The sequence below is a fragment of the Vicugna pacos genome, chromosome 25 (genome assembly GCF_048564905.1).
Source record: "Vicugna pacos chromosome 25, VicPac4, whole genome shotgun sequence".
Classification (NCBI taxonomy): Eukaryota; Metazoa; Chordata; class Mammalia; order Artiodactyla; family Camelidae; genus Vicugna; species Vicugna pacos.
Window position 1 is genome coordinate 11,945,244 of NC_133011.1, and position 27,808 is coordinate 11,973,051.

The 27,808-nt window shown below is 39.0% G+C and overlaps 2 protein-coding genes across 4 annotated transcripts in view; both read left to right on the top strand.

Annotated features, from left to right (window-relative positions):
* BAALC (BAALC binder of MAP3K1 and KLF4) overlaps positions 1 to 27,808 on the top strand; it is a 328,207-nt gene that overhangs the window by 91,716 nt on the left and 208,683 nt on the right. The window lies entirely within an intron of this gene.
* On the top strand, positions 179 to 27,244 carry FZD6 (frizzled class receptor 6). Of its 3 annotated transcripts, none has more exons than XM_072949573.1 (7): positions 179 to 300; positions 1,332 to 1,662; positions 18,148 to 18,344; positions 19,217 to 20,234; positions 22,913 to 23,061; positions 24,271 to 24,699; positions 25,725 to 27,244. In XM_072949573.1, the coding sequence occupies exons 2-7, from the start codon at positions 1,486 to 1,488 to the stop codon at positions 25,891 to 25,893; spliced, it is 2,139 nt and encodes a 712-aa protein (XP_072805674.1). In that variant the 5' UTR covers positions 179 to 300; positions 1,332 to 1,485; the 3' UTR covers positions 25,894 to 27,244. The 3 variants fall into 3 exon arrangements, with proteins under 3 accessions (XP_072805674.1, XP_072805673.1, XP_072805675.1); XM_072949572.1 differs by having other exon boundaries at positions 183 to 356; XM_072949574.1 differs by lacking the exon at positions 179 to 300 and adding an exon at positions 5,395 to 5,487 and having other exon boundaries at positions 1,565 to 1,662; positions 25,725 to 27,243.

A 27,808-nucleotide genomic window follows, 5' to 3' on the forward strand; every position in this document is an offset into this window, starting at 1 on the left:
ACGGCCCGTGAGAGACGGCAAGGTGGAGCGGGCTTCCCCGCCCGCCCGACAGCCGGACCAGGCACGACGACACCGTTCACCCCAGCCCGCCAGAGCCACGCCCGGCCGGCTCAGTGCGGGCGGGGCCGGGCGGAGAGCCAGGCCCGCCGCCGCGGCCGCCGCGGCCGCCGCCGCGCGAGCCAGGACCTGCCCGCCCCACCTGGCGGCGCAGTCTCGCGGGATTCCTCAGCTTCGCTCCCGTGCGGCCCCGGAGGTGGCTCGAGTCCGGGACTCTACCCGGCGCCGTCTCCAGTCGCAGGGGTACGGTGGGCTGGACCGGGACGGGGAGGAAGGGCTGCCTTCCACCGCCGCCCGAGGTGAGGCTCCTCGGGCCCCGGCTGGACGGGCGGCGCGGCCGGGCGGGCCCAGGGGCGAGCGGGCGGGCCTCGAGGGGCGCGGGGCGGGCGGGCGCGGGGCGCGCTCCCGGAGCCGCAGGTGCGGGGAAGGCGGCGGCGGGACGGTCCGCACTCGCCAAAGTTTCCGCGGAAGTTGGGGCGAGTTCCTGAAAGGCGAGGCCGGGTTCCCGCGGGGCCAGGGGCGCTGCTGCCCGGCGCTGGGCCTGGGGCAGGTGCCCGGGGGTGGGGCGAGCTCCTCTGCCGGGCGCTGGAAGCCGCTCACCGGTGTGTGTTGCGGGGATGGGGGGGGGGGTGCGGGGGGTGCAGTTCATTCGCGGCTTGGGGCCCACAGCCTTCCTCCCGCCGAGACTCCGTCGCTGTCCCGGGACAACTTTGCTCCCTTTCCTTTTCGGTGGGATCACTACTCCCTCCTTGAACACTAGTTTGGCTCCTCCGCAGTAGGAATCCCGACGTCTCCCTCTAGTTGGCCTTTCTAAAAACATGAAAGTAGATCCCTAGAAGTGTGCCACAAAAACTGGCCCTTTAGGGTCTTTAAAGAATTTAAGAACTCATTAGGTCTTAAGAAATTTCCGCGGGACTCGATTTTCTTAGACATAATAAGATGCCCAACAGTGGCTCTCAGATTTTACAGTTTATTAATCCTTTTTAACTTGTTCCCACTCCCACCATTGCTTTTTCCTCTGTCTCACTCATTCAGTCCCCTCTTTTATCCTGTGTTCCTTACAGCACAGACCTCCTGTCATCCATTCCCTAGAGATGAGACTTCCTCAGCAAATGATAGATTCTGTGCCAGGGCAGGTGGAAGAATAGATAGGATGAAAGTCCGTCCTTTTTCCCTTGTTAGTTACCTCAGTGAAAATCTTAGCTCTGCACTTGGACGTCGCGTTTGAGTCTATGACAAATGTTGCTGATACACTCTTTTGTTTGTTTTTACAGTAACTGACCCAGAACTCATTTTCAGGAAAAGCGCTTCCTTCGGAATGGTAAAAATAATTAAACGAGGAATTTGAACGTTTATCTTTGGATGGAAATCGGTGAATGAAAAGAGTGATTAATTCAAACCATGTGGTAAATTAGGAATTTGAAGAAAATGGAAATGTTTACATTTTTGTGGACATATATTTTTCTACCCCTGGTAAGAGGGCACAGTCTTTTCACCTGTGAACCAATTACTGTTCCCAGATGTATGAAAATGGCCTACAACATGACATTTTTCCCTAATCTAATGGGTCATTATGATCAGAGAACTGCTGCTTTGGAAATGGAGGTGAGTAATTTTCATACCTAATGGAAAAATAGTTTATGCTCTGATCTGGAATAAACTGTAAGTGCAACATTTTTTTTTTAACACAGTAAGGGATTTCTTCAAGTTGTGTACGAGTTCTCTTTTGAATAAATCCTTTTGAAAATTAATTCTCCTTACTAACTTATGTTTTGTGTATGTTTATCGCCCTGTTTAGTAGACTTGCTGAAGATTGGGTTCATTTTATATGAAGTATAGTTATGAATGATTTTGAAATATCTTGCACCTGGCAAATATTTTACTTTCCTGAGTCAATTATGGTAGTTCCCCTAGGTATGTGTGTTCTAAATTTTTCCCAATTCATTAAGTATATAATCTATATTGCTTGATCTAAAAGTGCTTGGACTACATATATTTTCATAAATAGTTTTTAATTTTCACTTGGCCCTGATTTTCTGAAGCAAATCAGTGACGAAGATTTTGGGGCTGTAGATAGTGTTCTGCTAAAAAGTGACTTTTTTTTAAAGCCTAGTGCTTAAGTATTCTTTGTTAAGAAACCTGTTGAAAGAAACCACACATCAGGGGAGGAGCAGAGTGAGACTAAAGATTGCCTCGGGTGCCTCAGTTACCTGCCTCTGGTTTAGAGATACGCAGGTTGCTGGGGAGGTGTGGGAAGAGTTACCTGTAGAGACGGAACCTATCCTCTCCTACAGATCTGTTAGGTTGATAAAATTTCATGGAAGAAAGAAAACAAATGTTTTCGTAGTTTTTCTCCAGAAAAACTAAAGATGGTAAAGGCTTTTACTTCTGAGATTGTTGCTAAGAGTTGAAACCCCTGCAATTTTAATATAGACACTGCTTTAAAAACTGACCAGACTTGATTTTGCAGCTTCAAAAGTCTTCCACTGTTGTTTAGTTGAATACCTGTCCAGCTACCTCATTGGAGACTCGTGTCTAAAATAGGAGGGCTTTTAAATACTAAGTAGAAGTACTTAAAAAAGATATTACAAATTATTATTGTAATCTTTCAGTGGTTTTGCAAACCAGTACAGGATAGCATTTTGAACACTGAGCAGATGATGCAGTGAGACTTCATTGGTTAATCAGAACCATTTTGATGGTTTAGTCTGATTAAAGTATGTAGTAGGAGTAACTTCAAGGGATAATTATAACATTTATTCACATCTTCCCTGATGATATATGTTTTATAACTCATGTCTTATAGAGTTATTAAATTTAAAAAATCCAGATTCCTTTGTGTATAGTGGCATACAATTTAAGTTTGAATACTAACATTGACCTTATAAATTCAGATTATGAGTTCCTTATCATGCAGTATCATTATAAAGACAGGGAGAGATCCATCCCTGCTGTTAAATACTGTAATTATAAGATGGTAAGAACTAGTTTTTATTCCGTATGTCTTTTTAAAACCGGCTGTTTTTGATCAAAAACAGATGTTTTTTACCTAGCTTCTTTCCTAGGTAGTTTGGTCTCTGGACATTATCGAGAAGGCATTTTTGTTCTTTCCTCCTTTATTTGATTGCTTACATTACCAATCTCTTCATCATGGGTAATCTTCCTTGTATGCTAAACTTAGTCTTTACTGTTACATTTTACTCTATGAATCACACATCAGTCGGGTTAAGGATATAAAAGAAAGCCTTCAAGCAGTCGTTTAATACCAGCATTAACCTAAGTCTACAAAAGAAGAGAGGAAACAGAAAGACAAAATAATATTAACCTAAATCAGACTTTAAATCCCTATAGATTATTTTTTGGTCCATGGTATTATGCTTTTCCTGTTGCCCCTTAGCCAGCGGCATTCTCTTTTAGTTCCTGTATGGAATATCCAAAATCCTATAGTTTGAAAGTTGTCAGAATAAGAGAATTTTAAAATTTAAATAAGATGAGTAAGATTAAAAAGGAAGCCAATTTTATTGACATATACTACTATTCATAGCCCATGTTAAGAACTCTTGAATCTGTTATTATGTAGGTAAAGAAACTGACACGCAGTGAAGTTGTAATTTGTCCAAGATCTGAGCACTGTAATCTGACACAGTAGTCTCTGTCAGCATGGACCACAATGTCATCTTTAACTGTTTTTGTGGGGATTTTTCACACAGGACCTCACTGGATAAAAAAGAAAATTATTTCCTAAGATTAGAATGTGATGTGTTAATTTCAATATCTGCTACTTTGTAAACTTCATTTTGATAAAAATTAAACTGGGAGAGATTTTTTTAACGTCAAATCAGCTCTTTCTCTTTCTCATCTGTGCCTTGAATGTAAAGTCTTGTCAGAATTTTTAGATTAAAAAAAAAAGGATTTCAAAAACCCCCAAAAACAATGAAAAAAATAATTTTTAGATCAGAAATAAAATCCTTTGGCTTCAGTCTCTCCCCTCTGGTGATGTCAAAGTGATTTTATTAAAATGCAAATCCATGCAGTCCACTTGGGGTTAAAATTCTTCACCATTTCCCTAAAGCTGGAAAAACAGAGACCTGACTAGAGTGACACCCAAGGGTCTTTATGAGACCCTGCTTCCTGTCCAGCTTCCCATCTCATCCCTTCCCACATTACACACTCTGCTTTGGCCAAAGTGACCTGTTTGTAGAACTCAAATCCATTTTAGTCTCTCACTTCTGTACCTTTGCACATACTGTATCCACTGCCTCTTGGGCTCCGTCTACCCTTCTTCACCTGCTCAGTTTCTTCAGGTCTCAGTTAAAGCAGTAACTCTGTGTAGTGAGGCCTTCCATTCACCTTTCTCCCAAGCATATTTAATCAGCTCACTCTCTGCACTCTGATCGTACATGTATATACAACTGTTCTTATACCTCTCATGCCATATTGCAGTTATTTGCATGGCTCTCTCGCTACATTGCGAGCTTGTTGAGAGTATGGATGTGTGTTGATTTTTGTCTCTAATGCCTAGTACAGCACCTCTGAGCATGGTAGATGTTCAGTAAAGGCTAAATAAAGGAAAAGGAGGTTCTTCTTATTCTAATAAATCAGCAAGAGAGTTTTCCCTCCAAATCTTTACCTTCTACCTCTATCTTCTTCAGACTCTAAGTGAAAGACACTAGTATTTTTAGGTGATTTTCATTTTGTCCACTTTTGATCTGCCTGAGTCTAGTTCTAATACAATATATCAGTAGACATCCTCTGTGTTCTTCCCCAGATTAGTTTGGCTTATGTTTGTTTTGAATTTATTTAAAGAATTTGGTTTTTAACCATTTATGTTTATTTATATGAAGTTAAAGGAATTAATCTTTTGATTGGACTATTGTATTATAAACTATCTGTGTCAGATTTCTTTTCAAACATTGTACTTTAGTACTTATGTCTATAGTCCAGTCAAGTACTAAATTATAACTGATATACCTTGGCTTTAAATTTTTTTTAAAGTGTCTTATAGCTTCTATAAAGAACTGATTGCTATGTAAGTTTATTTTTTTAACTTTTTTTTATTGAGTTTAGTCATTTTACAATGTTGTGTCAAGATTGCTATGTAAGTTTAAAAAACAAAAGATCTAATCTGTTCTTAGAAACAATGGTTAGTACATATATGAAAACTAAAAAAAGTGCAGTATACTGTTTATATGTATTTACATGCAATATAATGTGTATGTGCAGTCGAACTGTAATAATTCTACATAATAAAACTGGGGGGGGGGTGGAGAACTGCTTGAGTTTTATACCTCCAACCCAACTGCCTTTGGTTCCTGCTGCTCCCTTTTGAATTTCCAGTATTCACTGTGAATTAATGCTAGGATGAGGGGCTGAAGAATTATGGATGATTATGGCTACCAACTGTGCATTCCTAGCCGCTGAGAATTCTGTGTAAGTCACGGGCTCCATCTCCCTCCTGTTTTATGCCTTTGTTTTCATTTTGTGTGATGGCTATCCTGTTTTATAGAATTTATATCATTTGTGGCCATTGATGATCTGTGATTATATGAGATGGTTTGGAGCAGTGGTTCTTAAAAGTTTAGTTCATGGAACAGCAGCTTGTCAGCTTGTTAGAAGTGCAGGTTCATGGACCCCCATCCCAACCTACTGAATCGTGATCTGTGAAAGCAGAGCCCACAAAACTTGGTTTAACAAGCTGTCCAGGTATTTCTAATGAGCATTCAGGTTTGAGACCCAGTGACTTGGAGCAGGGAACACAAACTTTTTCTGTAAAGGGCTAAATAGTAAATATTTTTGGCTTTGCAAACCATACAGCCTCTGTCACAGCTATTCAGCTCTTCATTTGTAGCAAAAAAGCAGCCATAGACTATGTAAACGAATGAGTGTGGATGTGTTTCAGTAAAACTTTACTTACAAAAGCAGTGCATCATTTTTGGCCCATTTTTGGCCCCTGGTTTAAAGTACTTGGAAGTGTTCTTAAGGATTACACACATATAGAATGTAATAAATAATCGTTAGTGTGCATTCTTATTAACATGTTACCATGTTATATGGTATTTACTTTCTACATAAAGTTTTTTCAGTCAAATCGATCACAAGCCAGAGGATCTTACTGAAATCTCTTATTCCTTTAGTTTTGTTTCAGAGATTGCTTGAAATAAGGGACTTCGGATTTTTCCTTATTTTATTATCTGAAGCTGAAGTCATTTGTGTTACAAAGAGTTAATTTGCAATTCTGAATAGTAACTTGGCTTTGTAGTGAAAAGGATGTTGTACAGTCTGACTCTCCCAAGTGGAAAAACAAATGGCTACTGGTTTTCCATTGTGTTGCTTTTTGTTTCATATCTAAAGCATTGTTTCTCAAATTGTGAGGTTGATGTCCCTTGAGAGACTGATTTCATCCAGAAAGAGCCGCAACTCATCTAGGGAAAATGGAAACCGGAATATTGTATTTTTCTTTTTGAATTGCCTTCGTTAAGGTCTAGGCAAAAGCTAAGTCATGTATTGTGTTTGGAACAGCATGTGGTTGTTCCACTTTTGAACAGTCTAAAGGGAAGTGAGCCAAAAAAAAAAAAAAAAACCTTTCCTTTCCACCTGTTCCTATGCACTGCTGAAATGTCTCTATTCAATTAAAAATAAAGGGACGGATTAAATACTATAAAAACAAACTTTTAAGAAAAATTTCTGTTTCTGTGGGCAGTGGTTTTTAAACATATTCAACTGCTTTTATGTGAGTCTTGTAGACCCCTTCCATTCCTCCTTATTCTCTGCTCTTCTACCCCATACAGAAGGAAAAGAAATGTTTAGTGTGACTAACCTCTTTTTCAGGGAAGACTTTCTGAAAATAGGTGTAACTATTCTGAAAGTAAGCCATTGAGTCATTTAAAATGAAATAGATATGGAAAAGTGTTCCAAGTCAGTTGTGTGTATAGTGGCTACTGTTGGGTTTTAAATGTAGAAACTATAAATTTACCTTCCTTTCTGACATTGTACTGCAGGAGTAGAGGAAGTACTTTGGCTACTTCTGAGTTTGCAGGATCAGGGTTAGACCTGCATGTGAACAGAGGACAGTATTTTTCCTGGATGTCTCTGCTCATAGGCACAAGGTTCCTAGGGCTATTCCTTGATATTCCACAGACTAGGATATTATTGGTTATGCCTTCAGGAGAGCCTGTCCACAAAGGGATGTGGTTCTTTTAGACCATGAGATGACTGTTGTTATGATTGTCTCCTTTCCTTGAGAATGTGGCATGTAGCTAATTAAATTTTATTCCTCTCTTTTGTGTATTTGTCATGTATTCATTCATTAATTCTTGTTGAATGTGTACCTTGAATGTGGGCTGTGTGGGTCCTTCTGTTGTGACGGGGCTGACTAGTTGGGCACCCTGATAGGTGGGGCTGGTCCCTGGCCCTGCTGGCTGCAAGTCCCTGCCTTGCATGGTGGCTGCCAGCAGTAGTGGTCAGCCCTGGCCACTAACAGGCTAGAGGGAAGACTCCAAAATGTCCCTTACCAGCACCAGTGTCCTCCCGGTAGAATGAGCTCCCCAAGATGGCTGCCACCAGTGTCTGTTTCCCCTGGGGGAGTCCCAGTTGCCTACTGCCTCTCTGGGAGGCTCTCCACGATCAGCAAGTGGGTCTGACCCAGTCAGATTACTGTCTCTGCACTGGGACTTGGAACATGTGAAGCTTTGCACGTTCCCATTAAGAGCAGAGTGTCTGTTTCCTGCAGCCTTCCAGCTCTGACCTTCAAAGCTAAACACTCTGGGGGCTCTTCTTCCTAGAGCATGACCCCCGGCGCTCTTCTTCCCAGAGCATGACCCCCGGCGCTGGGGGCCTGATGTAGGGCCCTGACCCCCCACTCCTTGGGGAGGACCTCTGCAGTTGTGGTTAGCCTTCTGTTTGTGGTTTGCCCACCCTAGGGGATGAGTTTTGACGATACTGCATCACTACCTCTCCTACCCATCTCATTGTGGTTCCTTCTTATTCCTCTAGTTGTGGAAAATCTTTTCTGCTAGTCTGCGGGTCATGTTCATTGACAGTTGCTCTGTAAATAGTTGTAATTTTGGTGTGCCTGTGGGAAGAGGTGAGCTCAGGGTCTTCCTACTCCACCATCTTGGCTGCACTCTCTAAGTTACAAGTTTTCAATTAAAAAATTGACTCTTCAATGGACTCTTCTTTTGCAGTGCCAACCACTTACTGCATATATTTGTCTAATTTCCAAGGGAAAGCTCTTTTGGAGAAATAGTTTAAAATTTGTAATGCTTGCCTGTAAGAACTGCTTAACAAATAATGAGTTTTCCACTATGAAAATCATGCAAATTCCTGTTTTTTATTCTCTTATATTCCAGGCTCTACTTTGCATTTTTTTAAAGAAATTGACTTGCCTGAGATTGATCATATTCATGATAATAAGTGGCAAAGTTTGAGATTTACAAATGTTAGCCACTGTATATTAAAACAGATTAAAAAAAACCTTTCTTCTGTACAGCACGGGAAACTATGTTCAATATCTTGTAATAACCTTTAGTGGAAAAAATATGAAAATGAATATATGTATATATATACATGACTGAGATGTGCTATACACCAGAGATCGACACATTGTAATTGACTGTACTTCAATTTGAAAAAGTAGAATTTACTCAAGACCCTTGTTACCACTTTGATAGCATTTGCTCTGTGGCGTGTAAGCATTTAAGGACCCCTTTAGACCTTTAGTGAGTCCATTGGCTAGCTAAGGTCCACCACTGTTTTTTTTTTTCAGTTATCTGTAAACTTCTTCACTTTTTTTAGGTTTTCATTACTATCTTGTACATGCATTTCATTCTCTCTCTAGAAGTTGGCATTCTTTTTGGTACCATTTTAAAGTAAGAAATAAAGCTCTTAGCACTTAGTGAGTGTTACTGTGTACCGTGAGTAGGAAGCGCAGATCCCAAGCTGAGGGTCAGAGGTCTTACAGTCACGTGGCCTTGGTCACTAGTAAAGAGGCTTGCTTCCATGTACCAGGGGGATCCTGGTTCATACTTCAGAAAAGTGACATGTGTTTATATAACCTGCATCTTTAGTCCTGAGGGAAGCAAGGTACAGACAAGACTGCCACAAGACCATTCTGCTTACACTTAGCTTTATCTGTCTTTTAAAAATCAAAGTATCTTTCTTCTTTTCATTCCTCTCTGTTGTAATTCTAACCCGGAGTTTCTCTTCAGAATCTTACAGCACCACCAACCCCAGGTGAGTGCTGTGGCTCCTTCCATTATCATGTCATTATAGCATGGGGAGCTAGCTGGTGTGACTGGAGGAGAAGGTGTCACGCGGCAGAGACAGGCATTCCGGGAGTGTGAGCAGTGTGCTGGTGCTGCCTTCCTGTGCCGTTATGTTCTCCTCTGGCCACTTGAAGAGGCAATGCTGTTGGCTGCACCTGATGTCATAAGTATGTGACTTAGATAACAGCCAGTTCATGAGAGGCCTTAGGTTGATTACCTCTAGATGTCCCATGGTTGTATCCAGTGTCTACCAGAAGCCATTAGGGAAATCAAGGTGGAGGATCCCTTTTACTTATCCAGGGTTAATCTCCTCATTTATGCCCTAAATATGATGGGCCAGTGTGATGTCCTGTGAAACAGTGATATGCTTAGAGTCTCTGGTCAAATGGAATTGAGGCACAGCGCTGAACAGCTGATGTTACTCCAAGGCTTCTCGCCCTTTGGTGTGGTTCCAAATTGTCCGAAGGGCTTATTAAAACACAGATCACTGACCCCACCTCCAGAATTCCTGAATCAGTAGGGCTAGGGTGGGATGGGGCATTTGCATTTCTAACAAGTCTCCAGGGGCTGCTGCTGCTGCTGCTGCTGCTGCTCCTCCTCCTCTGGGGACCTCTCTTTGAGAATGACCGCTCTACGGCAAGTTCATGCAGATGTGTTGCCCTCCTTGCTAGATGAAAGTGAATTCCTCTGGGGGTGAGGGGAAGCACTGGCCAGATTAGAGCTGCACATGAGTTGCCAGGGCTGTACTGACTTGCTGCAGTAAAGAGACCACATCTGGAAAACTACCTTAGCCATTTGATTAAGGTTGCTTAAGACAGTGTATTAATAACATACCCAGTTGTATTGGAGAGTTAAAATGGACAGGTGCTGAGAATTACTACCCTGAATATGTTTTTCAGTGGTGCCACTCATCTCTGAAAGCCCCATGCTCTGTAGTATTGCTTTTGCTCTTCTATCATGGAAGAGGGAGACCTGTAATGTTTGGCCCCTTCTACCAGAAAAATGTTATCCAGGAAGCCAGTATGCTGATTGTGCTGTTGTGAAATAGAGCTATTTGAAGTACATACACATGGACTTGGAAAATCACAGTGGGTGGGTTTGAGGTCTGTTAGTTTGCATCCTCCTCTGGAGTTGCCCCAGTTTAATCTGAAACTGGCCTCCATCCCCAGGGCAGGGAGAGACCAAAGAAAGAGGCAGACCACTGCAGATAGGTAGGGAGAGGATTTAATAAGCAAAAATCTTACACATGAGGCTTGTCTTGGGTGGCCACAAGATGAGTAGATCTCCACACCCACCTACCAGTGTCTTAAAAGTTTATATTGAGGCCTTAACTGGGATCAGTCACACATACTGTCCAGATGGTCTCAGCACCACTTTACTAACTCAAGGCTGAGTCTTCAGGCAGCTTCTAGTGCAGGGAAGGCCAGTGGAACACACTTTGCAAGGACAGGGGAGGTGATGAGGGACCTCCAGTCAGGGTCCAGCTCATGGGCCAACTGCCGGTCACATCCTCTAGATTATTTCCTCCAACAGGGTCCCAGCAAGCCCCTGTCAAAAGCCCATTTATCGTCTGATCTCCAAAAGCCCAGCCTCTGAAGCTGGCATGTTGAATCTAGAATGAGTGCACTCACATAAGTGTGTCTTAGCCCTGTGTAAAATTTCGTTCTTTCCTCCATAATCCAGCACCCTCAAGCCAGTATAAATGAATACTGTCTCACAAGTTATGTATAATCCTTTTTTTTTTTTTTTCAGATTTAATTTTGACTTGACCCTCCCAGGGCATGCTAGGGTAGAACTCTATTTGTAGATTGAGACATTGAAGAGTGGAGAGGATGGGGTGTGAGGCTGCTTGCTTTCATTTTACAAAGTAAATCTTTCAGATGTGTGCCTCAGTGGACAAGGGATGATGGTTGGCTCTGAGGGCTGTGGGTGCAGAACCCTGTGTGGGGGGAGGATCACCACTTCAGATCTCAGAGTCCCACTGCTTTCTTATCACAGGATCACTAGATCTCTTATATGAAAGGGAAGCACCTTTAACTGATCTAATTTGGCAACCTGCAGGATCAAACTGCGCATTTGATTTTTAACTTCTTAAGCCATAAATCCTTCTGTTTCACTCCACACCTTGAACCAAGAATTCAGAGGTGCCAGTTTGTTACTCTCTTCCTAAGCCAAACAGTGCCACCATAAGCACTCGTTCAGCCCGTGGTCCCTGAGTACATAGCGCTCTTCTTCCCCTTCTCTGCTTCTCTGGCAGCCTCAGCCTTGTCTTCACTGCGCACGTCAGTCTGAGTTCTTTGAATCTAAGTGATTATAAAGATAACACAATTAGTTGTTTACTACTATATACCATGGGCTGCCAGATTTCCATCTTCAGATGCTGGCAGAATGTTCACTTGCTTTTGGCCCCAATTAAGCTAGAAAACCTGTTGTAGAGTTCCTCTCACTTCACCGAGGTCATTTACAACCCACTCTTTGTAATTGCTGTGCTGGTAGGTCTTCTTGGTTGCAAGCAATAGAAACCAACTTTGACTAACTGTAGCAGAAAATGGATGGACATTGCATAGTTTATCGAATCACTGGAGAGGCTGGAGAACCAGGGAGGAGCAAAGGGAACCAGGATGCAGCTAAGATCATGCCACAAGATCAGTCTGTCACCTATGCCACCAGTATTAGACACTTCCTGAGTCATTGTCCCTGGACATTTATTTTGGCACTATGGGCATTATTCTTCCCACTGCAGTTGCCTCAGACAATCTGACTATTCTTTTGTACAACCCTCTCCCCAAGAATCTCAATACCTGGAGCATCCAGTTGGCCAAGCTTAGATTATATGCCTGTGTTTTTGTTGTCAGGTTGCATCCCTGCATCCATCCTGAAGCTTCTGTAGCATCTCACCTACTTAGGGATTCCCCAACTAGGACTCCTGGGCAGATGGAAATGATAAATGTACACTCCAGAGCTCAGTGAGAGACAGAGTTAGTTACCTACCAAGGGGAAAACGCCATTGTAGTACCTACAGTTGCTTTGGAATTTATGTCCAACTCTGCTGTTCAAGTCTTTGTTACTCTTTTCATAAATTTTTGAGCCACAGAGTGTCCTTAGAGACCATCCAGTAGTTCATTATATTGATTTAACTGATGGATGCTCTGAGACTCAGAGACAGAAAATTATCTGCCAAAGGTGATACTGTAGTTAGTGGCAGAGCTGGAACCAGAATTACAGTGCTGGCATTATTTCCAGCAAAGGATCATATACAATACTCCATGGATTTTGGTTCTCATTGTCTGTTTATCATAGTTTGGCTCTGGCTCAGAATGGACGTATGCTTTGCCTTCTTAATTGCCCTCTTCTTCCTCATCCCCACTGGTACTAATAGTAACGCCACAGGGTTTCTGCCGGGAACTGACCATTTTCTTAGAGGTGCCTACCTTTTATTTCTCTGAGTGTTAAAAGAATAAACAGCAGGACTATTTTAATTATTACTGAATGCTAGAATTTCAAAAGCAGTGTTGATATTTTACGCCATGGTTAGTTATTGGGTGAGTTTCTGAGCCTTCTTGAGAATGAAATCTGAAAAAGCGAAATTCATGCATGAAACCTTGAAGGCTCTGGGTTACTGAGAGAGTTGAATGAAGGAGGTGTGTCACTCGGGGAGAGAAGGAACTGAAGGAAGAGCCTAGGAAGTTTGAATTTTTGCTCAGTTCACGGGTTTACAGAGCACTTGCCATGCTAAGTATTAGTGTAATAATATGATGATATTCTGAGTATAAGATTAAGGACACATGAAATGTCACAATGAGTCAAGTTAGTAATCTGTCCATCTCTTGATTTGGTTTCTGAAAATGGTACCCAGAACATTGTGTGGAAGAACATAAAAGATTCCTATCAAGAATTTTATTTAAAAGATTAGGGAAATACGCTCATTCTGCTTTTTCAACTATTTGCAATGAGTTCAGTAACAGGCTGGCTACCCAGTATTTAGAGTGCTATTATTTGTCCTAAAATTACTTGTTCCAGAATTACCTGCCTCAGGAGGTACGTATAACATCTGGAATGTGATAAACATAGTTTAAAGTCTTCTCATCTTTGATTAATGTGTCCTGTGAACATTTGTTGAGTTTTATTTCAGGTAGAAGATTCCCAGTCCTCTTTTGATAGCCTTTCCTCCCTTCATCCCTGTGTGCATTCTTGCCTGTCTTGTGCTTTGGGGAAGGGTAATTGTCAGGGAGAATTGCGTGGCAGCTTAGTGTCAGGGTTACAGAGGACATGTCTGGAGTCCTGTGGGCCCAGGTTCCTATCCTGATTGCCACTTGCTACTTATGTGACCCTGTAAAAGGTGCTTTTAGAGCCTCAGTGTCCTTGCCTGCAAAGTGGAGATAACATCTCTCTCACAGGATTGTAGTGAAAAGAACTAGTATATGGAAAAGCACAGTGCCTAGTTTATGTTAAGTGCTGAATAAATCAAAGCTCTCATCTATTGTCTGTAGCTATAGCATTGGTAAACATAGCATTAGCTCAGGAATAGGAACACTTAAATTCTAATTCAATCTAGATTTGGGGATTTCAATAACAATTTCAATAAGAATTTGGATTCCATTTTCTCACTTGTAATCTGAGGGCTTGGATTAGGTCAGTGGTTTTCAAACTGTGATCTCTGGAGGTGCTTTGAGGTCACTGGCGGGGAAGGGGAACAGTGAGAGGTGTCTCAGAGGGAGGGCTTCCTGTTCAGCCAGAGCGACTGTGCTTCTATTTATTTGATATATCAGGATTCTTTGTAACCTTTTACTCAAAGAAGCTGTTCCTTGGCAGAACACACAAACACACACACACACACACATACACACACTCACTCACTCACACATCCTTTTTTAAAATAACAGACTTAAAAGTCTACTCAGGTCCCATCCAAGTCTAAAATTCTTTATGTCTGTTAGTTCACAATGGAACTTGAACATTAGTGGCCCACGTGGATCTGAGCCGAAGACAGTTTGTCCTGTACATTAAAGTAGAAAAGTTGTAAATTTGGAGATTTCACATCCAAATCCAGATGCTGTTTTCTTATGAGAAATTGAAATACCTAATGGCTCTGTGCTCACATTCCCAAATCTCAGTCCACTACCGTTGAGTAGCAGCCGCTTGCCAGCTACTGCCGCCTTGTACCCCTTTGCATGTACCTGCCTGGCCACTGAAGGTATTTGAGTTTTCAGCGTCTGATTTGCCCCTTTAGATGGCGTGAATATCAACATTACTGAATTAACCAAATGTTGGCACTCTAGAAGAATTAAAGAGAATGTGACTTACTACGTTTGGCCCATAAGAAAATTGTTTTAATATAGCAAAAAATTACCCTTCCCCAAAGCACAAGACAGGCAAGAATGCCCACTGGGATGAGGGGGGGAAGAGGCTTTCAAAAGAGGATTGGGAATCGTCTACATGAAATATACATGGAATGGTGAGAGGCAGAGGCCAGGTTGGTGGCAGTGGAGTAAGAGAAAGAGTGGTAGGAAATGAAACTGGAGACATAGCAAAGGGCCAGGAAACTTAAGGCCTTATAGGACTTGGTAAGGAGATTGAAATTTTTTTCTATTGTTTTTTTTTTTAAGTGTAATCAGTTTACAGTGTTGTGTCAATTTGTGGTGTACAGCACGATGTCCCAGTCGTACGTATACACACATATATTCCTTTTCATATTCTCTTTCGTGGTAGGTTACTAGAAGACATTGAATATAGTTGCCTGTGCTATGCAGTGTAAGCTTGTTGTTTATTTCTATTGGGGTCTTTTGAATAAGGACAGACTTGCATTTTAAAGAGTCACATTGGTGGGAGTATGGATTGGTACAGAAAGTGACTGCAAGATTAGCAAGAGTGGTGAGTAGTGAGACCTGTTAGGAGCCGCTTTCACTAAGTCTAGGTGAAAGATGTACTTGGCTTAGAAGTAATAACTTAATGACAGTGAGAAATGGTCACATTTAAAACATATTTTGAAGGGACAGCCAATAGGATTTGCTGCTGGGCTGGATATAGGGTGAGAGAAAGAGAGGAGTAGAGGATGAATCTGTAGATTCTTGGCCCAGGTAACATGGTGAGTGGTGGCACCACCGTACTGAGATCCGGGACACTAAGGGAGTGTCTGGGGGACAGAGTGAGTGGGTTTGAGTTGTGTTTTGCACATGCTGGGTTTGAGATACATGTTGACAGACAAGTGGAGTTGTCCAAGAGACAGATGGTCATTCAAGTCTAGGGTTCATCGGAGAGAGGAAGGCCAGAAGTAAATTTGTGAGTCATTCACGTATAGTTGATATTTATTTAATACCATGGTTCCAGATGAGTTTCTCCTGAGTAGTGGGTGTATACATAAGAAGGTCTGAGGATTGAGCCTTGGAGCTCTTCAGTGTTTAGAACTGGGAAATGAAAGAAATCAGAAAAGGAACAGACAGTGAGATTGGTAGAAATTCAGGAAAATTCATTTTCTAGAAGCCACCTGAAAAAAGCGTCTTAGGAGGAGGGCACGGTCCACTGTGTCGAATGTTGTCCAGAGTTGAGTAGGATGAGGACTTAGAATTGACCATTGGATTTGACAATGTGAAGTTTATTGGCAACTCTGATAAGCAGTTTCATTGAAGGGTGGAGACAAAACCTGATTGCTCAGTAAACTAAGAGCAAAAGCATCAACTGAGAAGATGAGGTGTGGAATTGGGGGTTTGAAAAAAGAGGAGAGTGTGAGAAAGATCTCTGCAAAAGAGAGCTAATTGAAGTTTTGCTCAGGACTGTTTTAGTAGCAGAATTGCAGTATGCTGTTAACCTTTTCAGTTTGGAAACTAGTGCCCTAGTACCCTTCTGTTCTAAGAAATGTTGTTAATTTGTTTATTTGATTATTACTCCCATTCCCACCTCCCTAGTTTCTTTCTGGAAGTCCTTCAATCAGGAGCTGGACTCTGGGACTGACCCTGTCCATCTCTTCCTTCAGCTTTATTTTCCTGTCCTTCTATAGAGTTGTTCATTTTAGTTATCTTATTTTTAATTTTCCATAGAATCTTATTTTTTTTTAATGGATGCAGTAGCTTCTCATTTAAGTTATTAAGGTTTTTGTTTGTTTTGTGATTTGTTCTGCTTTCCTCTATTTCCTGCATAGTCTGTTTTCTCCAAGTTTCCTTTCATCTGCTTCCTTATTTTGATCTCTGTCTTTCGCGATGCTTTCTTCAAGTGCCCAGTGATCCTTGGCTGCCCATTTATATTTGCATGGGACACTGAAGAGCTCTGTGTGCATGAATGGGGCTGGTGGGCTTCATAGTAAGGTGAGCTCAAGGTCAACTTGCTTTTTCATTGTCAACGAGTAGAGGTCTTTTCTCCAAGAATGTGGAGTTTTGTTCAGAGACTGGGGATGGTGGGTGTATGCCTGTTTGCCAACCTTTTGGGAACAAAGCAGGAAATGAAGGTGAGTACTTCCTGTTTCTGTAGGTGGACTGTTTATTCAGCCTCCCTCTCTTCACTTTGCATTGTACTTCTTCCCTGCTCTGTGCTGATATGTAAGTGCAGAACATCTCTCCTGGAAACAAGCCTGGTAGAAAGAACACGATGGTCATCTGACTGCCTGGGGCGGGGGTGGGGGGCTGACATAGTGAGGAACTAATTTGTAAACATTCCTCCAATTTTAGTTTTTTATGCCACTCGGTGCTTCAAAGAACTGAGCCTCAGATTCTTTGGGGCAAATCAGCTCATTCTCAGGTGAACTGCTCTGCTCCTACTTTGCCCTGTTAAGTCACTTATCACTCCTCTAATAGCTTTCTGTTGCTCAGTTTTAGGCTTTCTATTTTGTCGTTTTGTTTCACTTGTTCTTTGGAAAACTCAGGTATGCAAATGTAGTCTCTCCTGTTCACTTACTGGTGGATTATTACCTTTTCCCCCTTTATTGTCATGTTAATAAGGAAGCAAAGAGGAAGGAAAGGAGATAAACTTATGTGGTCAACTACACTGTTTTTCTGGAACCTATCCACACTCAAAAGGGTAATCATCACGATAACTAACATTTATTGAGTACTTAGCTATGTGCCAGACACTGTTCTAAATGCTTTACATTTATTAACTTACCGTTCATAACGATCTTGTGAGACAGGTACTTTTATTATTACCATTTTATGGATGAAAAAACTAAGACACCAAGAATTTAAGTAACTTGCAAGAGTTATAAAGCCAGTAGGTGTGGAGCTTGCGTTCAGACTCAGCTGTCAGACTGTAGAGATACCTGCTTAAAATTCTCCCATTATAGCCCATTCCTTTTTTTTGAGATCCAAGCAATTTAGCATGTCATTCGTGCTCTCCGTGATCAGGTCCAGTGAACCTCTCCAGTCTCATCTCTCTCCAGTGTCCTTGACGTCACCTCTTGGACCTTACATTCTAGTCAGACTGAACTTATTGCCCTAAATGCACCATGGTCTCATGATCCTCATGCCTTTATCATGCTGTTCCACCCCACACATTCTTTTATTTCTCCAGAATGCTCAGGATAGTGTTAAGTTATTTCAGCATATACTTATAAATTGACTATTTGTGTAACCTGTTTCACCTAGCAGTCAACTCATGCTTTTGATTTGACATAGCGTGCCTTCTTGAAAAATGCATAATTGAATAAAATAGTATTCCATTATATATGAAGGGTTTTTGTGTCTAACTGAACAAAATTATCTCCTCAAAATTTGTATTGAACATGATATTTAAAGATGCTTTTGGAGTATAAGTGAAAAAGTATACACTTCAAACAGTAAATATTTCATTCATTTGTTATGTCACAATGTTTTCTAACCTATCTTGCTGTTTTTCTTAATAGCTTTTTCTTCCTCTTGCAAATCTGGAATGTTCCCCAAATGTTGAAACTTTCCTTTGCAAAGCTTTTGTACCAACCTGCACAGACCAAATTGATGTGGTTCCACCCTGTCGTAAATTTTGTGAGAAAGTATATTCTGATTGCAAAAAATTAATGGATACTTTTGAGATCCAATGGCCTGAAGAACTTGAATGTGACAGGTAAATTGTGTTTTCAACTGAAGCTACTATAATATTTTAATATTGATGTTAGTTTTCCAGAATGTTAATGACAGGCTTTCATTATTTAATTCAATACATGTTTATTGCACACTTAATATATGTTAAGCACTTAATATATATATCAACACTGTACACAATGGTGAGCAAAACCAGACTTGGTTCTTGTTCTCAGGAAGCTTACAGTGGGGTGGAAGGAATAGAGAGTAATCAAGTAGTCACAAAAATGAACGCAAAATTACTACCATGCTAACACAGCAAAGGAGAGCATGTAATTCTATGAGAATGTGTGATGGTACCTTTGCCCTAAACTGGGGAGAAGTGGACCTTATTATCAATTCACTGACCTTTTTGCCCATTAGTCTTAGTTAATTACTTTTATCTCCTATCCTTTAGGTGTTGGGAGCTTGTGACTTGAAATAGTCTACTGATATAATGATACCTCATGTAATAAATCTGGGAAGGAAAGTGGCTTCCTTTTTGTTTTTTTGTCTGTAGACCTTTGTGGAACCCACACACTTCTGGTAGCTGCATAATCACTTTCCAGAACAACATCAGAAATCACTTAAAAATTATTAATTGATTAATTGTCTTCCAAGTAAGGAAGTTTTCATGTTCACTTGCCTGATATTTAATATGTATGTCAGTGTTTTGGGCCCTTATTAACAATTACAAGTTTTTAGTCAACTTCAAATCTTTCTACCTAAATCTAACCTATAATCTGTTTAAGTTGTATGTCTTCCCATCAGTTATGAAAGCATAACAAAATATTTTATAGTTGGAAAGCATAGCATTAAAATAGTGACTCAATAAAAATGTTCACTTTGTGTTTTTACTTTTTAAAATCTTTACAGATTGCAATACTGTGATGAGACTGTTCCTGAGATTTTTGATCCACACACAGAGTTTCTTGATCCTCAGAAGGAAACAGAACAAGTCCAAAGAGACATTGGATTTTGGTGTCCAAGGCATCTTAAGACTTCTGGGGGACAAGGCTATAAGTTCCTGGGAATTGAGCAGTGTGCACCTCCATGCCCCAACATGTATTTTAAAAGTGATGAGCTAGAGTTTGCAAAAAGCTTTATTGGAATAGTTTCAATATTTTGTCTTTGTGCAACTCTGTTCACATTCCTTACTTTTTTAATTGATGTGAGAAGATTCAGATACCCAGAGAGACCAATTATATATTACTCCGTCTGTTACAGCATTGTATCTCTTATGTACTTCATAGGATTCCTCCTAGGCAACAGCACAGCCTGCAATAAGGCAGATGAGAAGCTAGAACTTGGTAACACAGTTGTTCTAGGCTCTCAGAATAAGGCTTGCACCATTTTGTTTATGTTTTTGTATTTTTTCACAATGGCTGGCACTGTGTGGTGGGTGATTCTTACCATTACTTGGTTCTTAGCTGCTGGGAGAAAATGGAGTTGTGAAGCCATTGAGCAAAAAGCAGTGTGGTTTCACGCTGTTGCGTGGGGAATACCAGGTTTTCTGACCATTATGCTTCTTGCCATGAACAAAGTTGAAGGGGACAATATCAGTGGAGTGTGCTTTGTTGGCCTTTATGACCTGGATGCTTCTCGCTACTTTGTGCTCTTGCCACTGTGTCTTTGTGTGTTTGTCGGGCTGTCTCTTCTTTTAGCTGGCATTATTTCTTTAAATCATGTTCGACAAGTTATACAACATGATGGCCGGAACCAAGAGAAACTAAAGAAATTTATGATTCGAATTGGAGTCTTTAGTGGCCTGTATCTTGTGCCATTGGTGACACTTCTTGGATGTTACGTCTATGAGCAAGTGAACAGGATTACCTGGGAGATAACATGGGTCTCTGACCATTGTCGTCAGTACCATATCCCATGTCCCTATCAGGTAAAAGCTATCATTTGTATTATTTCACTATTTAATTTTAACAAAGAAAATGTTCCCTGGAATTATCTTTGAAATAGTCATGAACATGAAATCGGATTTCAATCAGAAAATCCAACAGTCAGAGGGAATTATTCCCTGTGGTAGTTGAAACTGCTGGGGTAAGTGTAAGAACTCAAGAGTTCTTTCCTTGAGTTTTAGCTTCAGTTAAAATAGTAAAGTGCCTCCTTTAGCTATTCTTTTAAAAATTAAGTTGGATTGCAAAAGCTGATTAATAGTGATGAAAACAGGGTCAGAAGAACAGGTCTTGTCATGGGGAGGAAAAGAGAACTTCTGAGCTGGGAGTTGTTTTTAATTCGTTGATAGGGGAAACCCTTATTTGAATACATTTAATCTGATCATATCATCTTATGTTTTGCATGAATATGCTTATAAAAACAGAGCTTAGTTTTTGCCTAAACCATCCTGTCATTTCTTATGAAAAAAGCACAATTGAAACAAAAGATGTTTCATGTTTCTGATGCTTCTGATTGGATAAAGGTAGTCTTAAGGTTAAAAAATAGAAAATCTCTTAAAGCATTTTAGCTGAGGTTTTTGAATAGATTTTATATGTTTTTCTTGAATATTTATGTATGATATTAACTAATTATATTCAATGTGAGTGCTGTCATCACGGTGTATCAAATCAAGCAATGTGTGAGCTGAATTATTTTACATACTAATTTATATTCTAGAAAGTTACTGCGTTATAACACTGTGGAATGTATTTTACATACTGATGTGTGGGGATAATGGTTTTACTTGCCTTACATCCTGTCCACAGTCCAATATCCATCGTCTGTTTTCACTATATACCTAATGAAGGAGCTGTCTTAAAGTAATCCTGCTATATAAATGTGTCCTAGATTCCTCAGTATTTTTGGCAAACTAGGGAGGAAAATCAACTATTATATACTGCTAAAAAGTTTAAGGTATGTGATTTTTTTAGGATTATGTTTCATGTATAGAAAGAAACCATATTAGAAGATAAAATGAGGAAATTCTAATCTTAAAGTGGGGAAGGACTTTATGATATAAAATTCAGAAAGAAAAGAAAATATATAAAAGAAAAAGTTGCTAAATCTGACATAGGAAAAGAAAATTTTTTTTTCAGATTCTGCATGGCAAAAAATAACCCCACCATAAATAAATTCAGGAGACCAAATGGGAAAATTTATTAACATATCACATTATAGTTAAAGGGCTAATTTCCTTATTTATTTATAAAGAGTTCCTATAGATCAATAAGAAAAAAACCCAACAATCTGATATAAAAATGAGAAAAGAATAATATGTAGAGGGGTCACAGAAAAGGAAATTAAAAAGCTACTCTTAAACATATGAAAAATGTTATAAGAAATTACAAATTAAAATTATAATCAAGTTGTATTTCAGTTTATGACATGGCAAACATCTAAAAGTGTTATAACCACTGTATTGATGAAACGGACAAAATACATGTTCCATGGTTTGCTGTTCAGTTAGTTCAACCTTTTGTAGAATGCATTTTGATACTATCTATTATTTAAAATGCACATACTCTTTAATCCTCCCCTTCTGGTAATTTATCGACAGATCAGCTCACAGATGTGGGAAATTACATACACAAAGATAGTTGCTACAACGTTATTTGTAATGGCAGTAGGTTGGAAATCACCTAAATATCTGTTAGTAGAGGTAGCTGGATAAATTATGGTTCATCCACACAATGGAACAGCCTTTAAGAAGTATGAGGTGCTCTACTTATATTGATATAGAATGGTGTCCAAGAAATATTAGTAAGTGCAAAAATCAAGATATAGTGCAGAATATATAGTATTTTGACACTTGTCTGACATTTAAAAAATATTTGAAAGTTGATGCTTGAAAGAAAAGTATGATTTAAATTTTACAAAATTTCCACATTTTTACATTTTAGTGATACTTATTTTGCTCTAACCAAGGTTTTTTTTTTGTATTTTTTTATTGAAGTATAATCAGTTTACAATGCTGTGTCAATTTGTTTACAGCATTATATTTCAGTCATACATGAACATACATGTATTTGTTTTCATATTCTTTTTCATCATAAGTGACTACAAGATATTGAACATAGTTCCCTGTGTATACAGTATAAACTTGTTGTTTATCTATTTTATATATATATTGATTAGTATCTGCAAATCTCAAACTCCCATTTTATCCCTTCCCACCCCCTTATCCAAGTTTTTATAACATAAACATCAGCAATGCATAAAGACTCTAAAATAGTATGTTGTTATAATAAATTTAAATGTATTTTTTGTAGATTATAGTGAAGGAAAATAGATAAATATTGAGAGGCAAATATTTTGGCAATTATAAGAGGCTGCTGTACTTAGAGGGAAAAAATGCCAGGAATCAAGCCAAGATGTAAGACTTCCTTCCTAAATATATTTAATAAGTGTTTTTATTTCTAACTATACATTTTGATAAAAGTTCTTTGTTCGCAACTTCTGTAAAGAATGTATTACACTTAAAGCACTATTCATTATGTTACATCAAACATTTTACAATAAAACAGACTAAAGATTTATACTTTTTGTTCAGGTTTTACATTGACTATATAGACCTCTCTCAACTTTAAATGTATCACTGACATTTTTATTATTTATTATTTTTAGGCAAAAACAGAAACTCGACCAGAATTGGCTTTGTTTATGATAAAATACCTGATGACATTAATTGTTGGCATCTCTGCCGTCTTCTGGGTTGGAAGCAAAAAGACATGCACAGAGTGGGCTGGGTTTTTTAAGCGAAATCGCAAGAAAGAGTAAGAATCTATTGAATTATCTGACATGGTTTTAAAATTAATAGTCAAATATCAAGAAACTATTCATATCATTGTACTAGAGTTTCATTATGTCAGTTTCAAGTTTGGAAATCTTTTTCATCGAGAGAGATACTTTATTTTAGCATGTTATAATAGTCTGACATACACTATTCTATTGAAATACGAATGAAAGATTTGTAAAATGTGCATTTTGTTTCCATGGCTTATAACATATCCAATATGATTACTGTTATCATTGGATTTATTATTTTGGGTGCAGCATTTTTAATAATTTTATCCTTTTTTATCAATGATAAAGGATGAAGTGGGTCAAATATATGTAAAGAAATCTATAGAGTGTGATTCAAATGTGATGTATCATCATTATCTTTAAGTTTTAGTACATATAGTGCTGACTTTACATGTCACTATTTGCCCTAAGATAGTAAAAATCCAATCTTACGGAATATTCTGTAACAGCATAGTAGATTTACATTGATGAGTAAACAGTTTATTTTAGTTATTTATATCCATTATATATTGGGTACTATCAACAATGTATCATAGAATTTTTCAAAGTGTTCCCAGTTGGTTTGATTAATGAACTTTTTTTGTGGTAAAAATTTTAGGACTATAGACCATTTCACAAATAAGTTTTTGAAGTCAGAAGAATTGGACTTTAACTGGACTTTAATTTTTTGAACTATTAGTTCATTAGTTCATTTAGAACTATTAGTCTAGCCCATATTTATATACCCACACTAATTTCAAAATAACTTGTTACAACTTTAATGTTAGAAAGAAAACAAATTTGAACAAAGACCATTAATTATATTCTATGTTCTTTCTTTCTGATTTACTTTCATATTCAATATATTTATATGAGAAACATATAGATAGTCCCCTACTCTATGCTGGTTTGAATTTTCTTGCCCTCATCCTTCGATTTTGCCTGTTTAATTTCTTACTGGTCTTTTATTTATCCTGACAAGAGCAGTTAACAGTGTATGCACAAAAGATTTCACTTCGTAGCAATCTACCTATATCTCATAGTATTTATAATTCCAGAATTTATAAACAATGTAAATTATATAGGATCTAACTTTAACATATAAAGATTTTTGGCACAAGACCTATGATATGCTTTATAGATTCTGTTATAACACTCAACATTTATCAAGTAAATTCTCTTCTTGGATTTTCTTACAGTCCAATCAGTGAAAGTCGAAGAGTACTACAGGAGTCATGTGAGTTTTTCTTAAAGCACAATTCTAAAGTTAAACACAAAAAGAAGCACCACAAACCAAGTTCACATAAGCTGAAGGTCATTTCCAAATCCATGGGAACCAGCACGGGAGCTACAGCCAATCACGGCACTTCTGCAGTAGCAATCACTAATCATGACTACTTAGGACAAGAAACTTTAACAGAAATACAAACCTCACCAGAAACGTCAGTGAGAGAGGTGAGAGCAGATGGAGCCAGCACCCCCAAATTAAGGGAACAGGACCATGAGGAACCTGCCTCCCCTGCAGCATCCAGCTGCAGACCGTGTGGGGAGCAGACCGACAGGAAGGGCCGGGCAGGCAACGTGAGTGATCAGAGCAGTGTGTCTGGAAGCGCGCGGAGTGAGGGAAGGTGAGCTGTGACTTTGTTACCTGCGGTCGTGACTGTTTTGAATCCTGCGTTATACATTTTTAATTAGAGCATAACATATCTGGAAAAAAAGCATTCTTTGAGGTGACATGTCTGTTTACTTAATCCAGGCAAGTTTGGATTTAAGAAGTTTGGGTTCAGCCTATAAATGCTGTTTCCTAGTTTAAATCTTAGCTTTGAGAAGAGCCTTTAATGTATATTGTTCAAATAGACAAGTAATGTTCATTTCTATGGTAATTGTTAAAAGTTGCATGTATATTTAGGTAAATGTTTGAGATTCATGTGAAATACAGGCTAGTAAGTTTCAATGAGTACAACATTATAGTACTAAAAGGTACTTGTCATTTTATATGAAGATGATTTTATTTTCTGAACATGAAAGGATATTGACATCATTTTAAATGAATTTTTCCGAATGGTCTTGGGTGAGCTACACTCAGGTAAACATCAAATTAGCCAGAATGTTGACCATTAACTACACTAAGGTCTCAAGCTTGTCTTACCTACCCTCCCGAGCTAGGCCAAATGTACCTTCTCTGTGTTCCTCCAGCAGCTTTTGCATACTGGATTATGTATGATTAGATACATGCCTTTATCCTCCACCAGATTTTTAAAACTCCTCAAAGGCAAAGCTGACGTCATTCTCATCTTTGTGTTTCCAACCTCTTATACAGACAGTGTCTGATCCATGGTGGGAAATCAATAAAAGATTTGTTAAACTGAGAGCAGGAATCCTGTCTTACTCCCCATGAGAGACCATGCTCAGCCCATACATGGGTGGTGCTTGATGAAGTTTCTAAAGTTAGCAAAAATTGTATTTGGAAATAAATTATTTGTAGTTTGAGATGTTAGTGTATACCTAAAGAGTTTCTGTTAATTATTTTCTGATAAAGGTGGCTACTGGTTGGGAGTAAAACTCATGGAAAGAGAATAGCAGTTACAAGGACGTCTGGTGTCATATTTGTGCTTTGGTGTATATGTCGCTCAGCTTTTGTTCTTTTACCTAGGCTAACTCCGAAGAGTGATGTCTTGGAAACTGGCCCGGTACAGAGCAACAGCTTGCAGGTCCCCAGCCCTTCAGAGCCGGGCAGCCTCAAAGGCTCCACGTCACTGCTTGTTCACTCAGCTTCAGGAGTTAGAAAAGAGCAGGGCACTGGCCGTCACTCAGATACCTGAAAACCAGGTTATCGCGTTACTAAGAAGCGGATTCGGGTTACACTGGAGGTGACAGTAAGTACACTGTCTTATAAGAATCACTGTTACATTCTTCTTTTGCATTTAAAGCCACGTTTACCTACTGTTACACTGGAACAATAGATTCTGAGAATATGATTCATTTCACGTGAAGGTTAATGACAACACTGGACCCAAAGAACAGAAATGTGCAGGTTAATAATATTTTTTAAGTTTTGTGGAAGGCGGGAATATTAGAGGAATCTTCCTTTTCTATTTATGAAGATTCTACTCTTGTTAAAAGTATTTTAAGATCTTATGTACTATGCTATTTCACTTTTATGGTATAAAAAATCAAGATTTTTCTTTGCTGAAGTATTTAAAACTTATCTTTTATCTTTGTTATGTATTTGAAAAGTTTATATACATTTGAACTTTTTTTTAGAAATCCTGGAATGTCTATTCGAGTATTTTTATTATGTTATTGCAATACCTTACTTTAGCACTATTTTGGTAGCTTTTACACTGAATCTCTATGAAAATTGAAAAATAGTATTCTTTTAAAGTACAAAAAATAGTTGATACACCAAAAGGCATTATAATGGCAATTCATGTAAAAAAAAATCCACTTACTCTACCTTATCATCTTCAATGTGTGAATTTTATGAAGTCTAGTGTTTTAGGAATTTCGCTGATGTATTATGCAACTGAAATAAGGTCCTTACTGAGTGTCTGATGTTGATGATATTGTGCTGCTTGTGGATCCTTCTGATTTTTTAAATAAAATGTCCTGAAGGATTAGTAGATGAAATGTTACTCTTTTATAAATTAAGCCAAGTGCAATTAATTTCCTTTTTTTAATATAGCATGACCACCCAAGATTGCATTCATACAACCATTTACATTGCTTATAGTTTTGTTTTAGCTGTTGGTGGTTAACATTTGGAACACTACAGACTCTTTGCATTTCTGCAGTATCTTTCTCTGACATCGTGTAGAATTCATTTCTGTAGAATTCATTTCATAAATAGGATTTTGATGAACATTCAAAAGTGCATGAGCAGTGTTAGTGCCAAGCAAATGGGGAAAAAAATACAGTCCTGATAAACAGAATAAAATGTATTTCATAAACATACTTTGAAACATTAAAGAATTTTCTTAGTTTTGTTTCCAGTGAATATTATTCCTTGAACAAGGTTTTCTTATGCTTTTGGTTTTTTCCCTACTTAGCATTCTGTTAAAGCATAAAAGGAAAATCATCATGTACTGTATGAAAAACATTGTAAATATGAACTTTTCCACATTGTTAAACTTTGTATACAAAAATTTTGTTTTGTGTGATCTTTTCAGTAATAAATTTTTTTTATGTGTACAAGATTGTAGAGTATTCTGTGGTTACACACAGTGGTCCTGGCCCAGGAAGTGGTATAATTTTTCAGATCAGTAGCTCCATGACTAATAAGCCAGAAGCTTCTTTTTAACTGGAGAAGGAGAAGATGAGACTTGTGTTATTTTTCCTTTGTCACAATTTCTTCCCAAAGTATAAATTATAAAGCTATATTTGCCATCACTTTTTAAAGCCAATTGGAGACCTGGGATATTGGGTGAAGCAAAAGGAACCCAGGACCCTGCTTTTCCCCCTGACAGTGGGAAATTTTAAAAAATCATCCTCAGAATATTAGAACAACCTAATACGATCATGTGAAATTGCCCCGTTAAGATCTGGGAGAAGAGAAATCCACACTGCCAAGCCCAGCATTTGGAGCTTCTTTTGACCAGGGAGTATTTGATGATTTGGAAAAGCTGGCTGAGACGTTGAACCATGCTATTCACGGCCTCAAGTTCTGGAAGACAAGGTGAAGGCAGTCAGGCACATCACACTAAGAACTGTGACCTCAGAGGGATGTATCCTAGGAGT